At 36.7% G+C, this 6,519-nt stretch overlaps 1 protein-coding gene across 1 annotated transcript; it reads left to right on the forward strand.

Moving 5' to 3' along the window:
- The first annotated feature begins 1,461 nt into the window (after positions 1-1,461).
- Positions 1,462-6,128, forward strand: LOC104646871 (uncharacterized). Its single transcript, XM_010321328.2, has 3 exons — positions 1,462-1,531; positions 1,594-2,039; positions 6,111-6,128. Exons 1-3 carry the CDS (start codon positions 1,462-1,464, stop codon positions 6,126-6,128), a joined length of 534 nt encoding a protein of 177 aa, XP_010319630.2.
- The last annotated feature ends 391 nt before the right edge of the window (positions 6,129-6,519 follow it).

The raw sequence follows: 6,519 nt of genomic DNA on the forward strand, positions 1-6,519 counted from the left end.
TGAGCGAAGAAATGCAGAAGAGACCACCTACGGAGCTTGTAAAGGTCCATAGGTGGCAGCGTAGTGCAGCTACTGAAGGAAGATGGGGAAGTCTGACCAAGTGTGGGGTTACGGAGTCCATGACGGTCCGTCGTGTCTATGACGGTCCGTCCAGCAGATTCGTCATGAAGTTCAGAGAAGTAATCCTAGTACTCATATTCCAAGAGTTTAAGTGTTTTGGAACGAAGACCCTCGACGGACCGTTGTACCTATGACGGTTCGTCATACTTGCCGTCGAGGGTAATGAAGAGAGCAGCAGAAGAAATTTCATCAAGTATGGGATGACAGAGTCCATGACGGTTCGTCATGACCACGACGATCCATCGCGAGGTCCGTCGACCCAACCGCGTTTTGATAGATTTCCAGTAAATAAAGTCCTTGTTTAATTAGGTTTTTATTTTCTATAAATAGTTCGAAAAACCTCATTTTTAGGTTAGAATCTGTATTATTAGTTAGAATCTGGATCATTATTAGACTTTGTGTATTAGTGTTAGACTTTTGATTATCATTAGACTTTTTGTGAGATTCTTGATTACGTTGAGATTTTTGCATGTGATTGTTGGTGATTAATCAAGAAAACTTTCAGACTTTACTCCTTCTCATTAAAGTAAGTACATGAATTCTTATATAATATATTTGAATATTGTGATTATGACTATGGGTAACTAAACTCCATAATTAGGGTTGTGGGAACCATAGGCAAATAATGAGATAAAACATAACGAAAATAACATTTCTAGAATAGTGTCTTCCATGTATTTATAATTCTTTTGCGTAGAAGTTTTTTTAACGCATGACCAACGTTAGAACTCGCCTTAATGCTACTTGCCGGACCAAGGAGGTAGATAATAGAAAAAGAATTATCTACATAGATTTAGTGTATACTATCTAATAGGCTAGTATTGATTGGTATGAGGTAATTACTTAGTCAAATATCGAATGCGATGCTTAATATGAGGTAAAGATAAGGGTTAGGATTGCAACACACGTAGCCGGACGAAGGTGCGGAGTGAGATTTTCTAGATGCTGGACCAAAGATTTAGAAATATGTAACTTATCACTTTGCATGCAAGATACTAGGAAAGAATTGTTATAGTTAGAATTATAAAGTTATGAACCTGTGGGGAACACGTAAACCCTAGTTACTTTGATTAATTGAATAAACTCCAACATTAAAAGCAGTTAAGTGTCTTGTTCAATTTCGTTAGTTATTTTCATTCATCTAGAAACAGAACCCCACCTTTTATTGTTTTTTCTTTCCAAGGAAGTAATTGACCGAACAATAGTAATAATAGGTTAAAGTTAAGTCTAAACTATTTTCCTCGTGGGAACGATCCCAACCTCACTAGTTGGGTTATTTACTTTATACGACCGCTTTACTTCTTATTTGAGAAGTAAGTTTGAGCGTATCAACCATCTACCATGGATGGAGTTCTCGTATATAACAACCATCACCCAAACATTGGGATGGCACCGTTTGAGACACTGTATGGTAAGAGGTGTAGATCTCCAGTTGCGTGGTCGAGGTTGGAGAGTCATCCATTTTGGGTCCAGGGATCATTGATGAGGCCTTAGAGAAGGTCAGGGTGATTAGGGACAGGTTGGCTACTCGTTACAGTCAGCGGAAGTCTTTTACAGATAACAGGAACCGTACCTTAGAGTTGGATGTTGTTGACCAGGTCTACTTAAATATATCACCCACGAAAGAGGTGATGAGGTTTGGCAGAAAGAGAAAGTTGAGTCTGAGGAATGTTGGTATATACGAGATTCTACAGCATGTGGGTGAGGTGGACTATGAGTTGGCGTTGCCTGCGGAGATAGCTTCTGTTGATCCAGTCTTTCATGTCTCTATGTTAAAGAAGTTCCTTAGTGATCCAGCATTGATTCTGCTTGTTGAAGGATTGGGGGTTGATGAAGACTTGTCCTGTGAGGAGATTCCTGTTGAGATTTTAGACCGTCAGGTGAAGCGACTCAGAAACAATAAGGTTATCACAATGAAGGTATTGTGGAGGAAGCATCTTGTTGAGTGTGCTACGTGGGAGGCCGAGGCCGAAATGAGATCCCGATATCCCCATCTTTTCAGTTCTTGAGGTTAGACTTCCTACTTCTAAGTCTAAGTTTCCCTATCTCCTCTACTCTTTGTTGCTATTGCTTGACTATGTAAAGTAATTATGTTATGATATGACTGGCATTGTGCTAGATAATTAGAAATGTAATTTGGGGACGAATGTTCCCAAGAGGGGATAATGTAACAACCCAAAAATGACTATGAAAAGTAATGCCTAAACGGACCTAGAATGCGTAGATTAAACCGGGTTCACATGACTTGATGCACATGGAACTAGACCTCAAAACGTATTCACCAACCAATCCAACCAACTTGGTGAGTTAGTTGAGCTAGGTAAGGTTAGGTCCAGCCATGTAGGGCACCCAAATATTTAGATTCGCCCGGATGAGTCTTAACTAGACTTGAAAGGGGTATTCTTAGGTTTGGAGGGTCTAGGGTGTAAGTGGTCTTTTCCAGGATAAGCATAGTATCATAATGTCACGACCGAAATTTAGACCACATATGAGACCGGCACCATTGACCTCTAAGAGGTCACAGACAAGACTACATACATCATCATTACTTCATCTAGGTTAATTGTAGCGGAAAATTTGAACTTTTTGTTACTTAACATTCTTACTAATTATTTCTAATATAATCATAATTTTTACACCATCAACCATCTAACATTAAGATCATCAAATGGAAGAAATAGTTTAATATAGTGATGACTGAATGCTTGCCAAAATGGCAACAATACAAAGTCTGAAATAATACAAGAAAGAAACGCTAGTGGCAAATACTCCACTTACTCAATCCTATGAATGAGCTAGAATACAAATGGGCAAGCATCCTCGAAAGCATGAGAGCCTACCAAGTCTGGATGAATGCCTGACGTCCGGATAGCTTCAGCGTCAACCTATAGCTCTAGCGTCCACCTATGCCCTGCACCTAAAATTGTAAAGTTGTATAGGGTAAGAAAACACTTGTACTAAGTATGTGTATAAGCAAGCACACACCAAGGACATGCATGAGAAATATCTCTTTCCTAACAACATGATTATGGGAAGTCAAAGCAGCAGATTTGCCAAATTTTGATTAAGAAAGTCGGTGAGCTTTCTAATCTTAATTAGGAAAGTCAGCGAGCTTTCCAAATTTAGATTATAAAGGTCATTCCATGAGAGTAACATGCATCATCATACTTATCAGATTGTACACAACACATAACATTTTACACATAGCACATATCACATAGAATATCGCACATAAAATCCTTTGTAACATTCATTCATATGCTATGAGACGTTGACTGATGAACTTGACACTGAGACTTCCCAAAATGAGGTCTCAACATATGGGACCTAAACTAGGGAGTCTTCATTAACAAACACAGATTTTGCTTCATTCATTCATACGTACTTCATATCATTGATTCATAAGCTAGTGTAAACACCAACTATAGCTAGGATCGTAGTTTAAGAATCTCATCGGGTTTGCTGTGCAATGATTAAGATTAACCTAGTATCATTACTTGAAACTAGCTCACTCCTTGATTATCCTATCCTAACACCTTTGGTATCATTTATTTCATTGTGTACATCATTGAGGATGGCCTCATTCATCCATTGGGAACTTTAACTTTAACAAATATATATCATGTGGGCATCATGAAATTCAGTGTCTTCCTTACACCGAAATGAGGTGGAATCACTGGACAAAGGGGCCCAAAATATGCTAGCGTACCTTTGAATTGAACCCCGCTAGATCCCTATATTGGCAGTATAGGTTCAAAGACTAGGAGATATAAGGATACCCATACCCGGCATGCCAGACAGTCTCATCTCATGAGAGTTACGTGAACCTCCGCTCTTCTCAAAATAAGCATCACCGCTCATATCTAGTCTATCGGTGCTCAGTATAAAGTTCCATTACATTCAACTCATACATGATTGAAGCTGGATTATAGTAAAAGGACATCATAGAGCAATAGATGATTTCTCATCTCATCATTAGAATTAAGTGTGTTAATCTTAAAACATTCATTAGAGTGTTCATAGAGACTGGTCTATTCATTAACTTTACACTCTTATAGGTGAGTACGTTTTGGTAACATTTACTTAGGCTCATTTCATCTTGCTCTCACTTGTACATTAGCCTCATGTAATGTTGTCACCATATTCATTAACATTAGCACATTTACTCTTCATAACTACTCACCCCTTTTTTTCGTTTTTACGTGAATGTTCATTTCATCATATGCCAATGTACTTGGCTATTTGTGTGTTTCACAATCTTACTTAACCCTTCTAGGGTTTCATTATTTCATCAATTAATATTTATTTCATCATATGCCAATTCACTTGGACATTTAGTGTGTTTTACACTCTTAATTAACCCTTCTAGGGTTACATCATTTAATTACGTACATCTTAGATTCACCAATTCTTAACGTATGCTAGACTTATGGGTCTATATAGACAAGCCATGAGGCTTCATTCATTGTTTTCTTAAGTGATTTATATCTTCATAAGATTAAGTAGTACAGGACTTGTGCATCTTGTGAGTATGCCAAGATCTCGATTTCGTTGTATGTAGACAACATTGTTTATGAACATTTATTCACATATGACTTATGTATCAATATGGAATTTGGGCAAAAGAATCCTTTTCCGAATCACTTGAAAAACCCTTAGACATTTTCCTTAATTTCGATTTTTGTGTCCTTTTGCTTGGGGATCCAGGTTCGATCCTCAATGCTACCATAAGTATTTTTTTTTTCTTTGCTTAAATTTTAGTCTAGGCAACGTGCTGAAGTATGTGCGATTAATTCTCCACGACCCGATATATTTTTTTAATTGTTACCCTCTCTTTTTCTCTCAATTTTGCTACTGACCAAGGTGTAGTAAGATCGATCCCCCACAACCCCCTTTTCTTTTGTTATTAATTTTCTTCTGCAGTTGCTGAGGGGCGTGTGATCGATTCCCCATGACCCCATATATATTATTATTATTATTATTATAATTATTATTATTATTATTATTATTATTATTATTATTATTATTGTTAATATTATTATTATTAAGTTGGAGTCTTCCTTGTCGTGGGATCGAAACCCCACAAAAACCTTTTATTATTTTTCCCTTCTTGCTAATTTTGCTGGACCTAGCCCCAGTTCGAGCGCTGCCTGGCACACCCCTTTTAATTTATTTGTTAAGGTATGCCTTAGTGAGGTCTTGGGTTCGATCTGCAGACCTCACCTATTTTTTTTATCTTGTTGACGTTCAAAATTTCCAGAAACTATCTACAACCTATTTCAAGGTTCTGCAAGTTTATTCCATGATTTTATTCATCATTTTATGGGTCATTTTATCATTTGATTGTTAGTCATTCATTTGGGTTCTTAAGACAAGTTAGAGGAATGATATGGTGATTTGTTTTAGCTAGAGTTGATAGAATTTCAACCATGTGAATATCACGCCTTAGGAACATCTAATTTCACATAAAACACAAGTGATTCTATGTTATTAGCATGCTAAAACAGAGACTCCAAACTCATAGTAACAACCTTGCACACATGCGTTCATGTTTACATTAATATTTTTGAAAATCAAAAAAACATAAGCACATAATCATGAACACAATCTCGAAACGACATCATCACCACACACAGTGTCCCTAAATTCTTCCAGCAAGCATACCAACCTATGATCATTGGGAGCTAGTGACAGGGAACATGAAAAGGGGGAACTACCCTAGTTTTCAGAGTAGATTTATCTAAGACTTAAAGGTCTCTTGGGAAAAGGACCAAGAGGAACAGAACCCATACTTTGTTGTAGATTTCCAAAAATTCAAAGTGCTGCCCAAATCCTCCCCTAAACCTTTAACACAATCTGGTCGAGAAGATGATGTAAAGTTTTCGTTTCTTAAGTTAGCTTGTTTGCTTGTATATATATTTTTTTGTAAGTTCTTTGAGTGTAGGGAACTTTTGATTGCTTTCTAATGTTTTTATATGCTGTTTTTGCAGACAGGAAAAGCTGAATGAATGAGAGATATATAGAGATTTAGGCGTGAGAGAGAGATAGAGTTTGTGTGAGATAGTGTCTCTTAAGACTAGGATAGTTGGCAAAACATAGGCAATTTAAAAAAAATCAATTAATAAATAAATAATAATCAACAAAAATCTGATTTTTACTTTTTCTTAAATTAGCCATTAATTATTAATTTATTAAATTAATTCACCAATTAAAAAATCACATTAAATCGTTGCTCCTACATAGGTTTGAACCTAGGTGGAGCAAGACTTCATCTCAAGGGCTCAATTTCGGCTCTCTCTCACAAAATTAGACCTACTCTTTATTAATTACTTAATGAATTAATTACATATTTAGGTAATTACGATACTACCCTTATCTAGGAAAAGACCATTTTACCCC

Source organism: Solanum lycopersicum, chromosome 4 (assembly GCF_036512215.1).
Source record: "Solanum lycopersicum chromosome 4, SLM_r2.1".
Lineage (NCBI taxonomy): Eukaryota > Viridiplantae > Streptophyta > Magnoliopsida > Solanales > Solanaceae > Solanum > Solanum lycopersicum.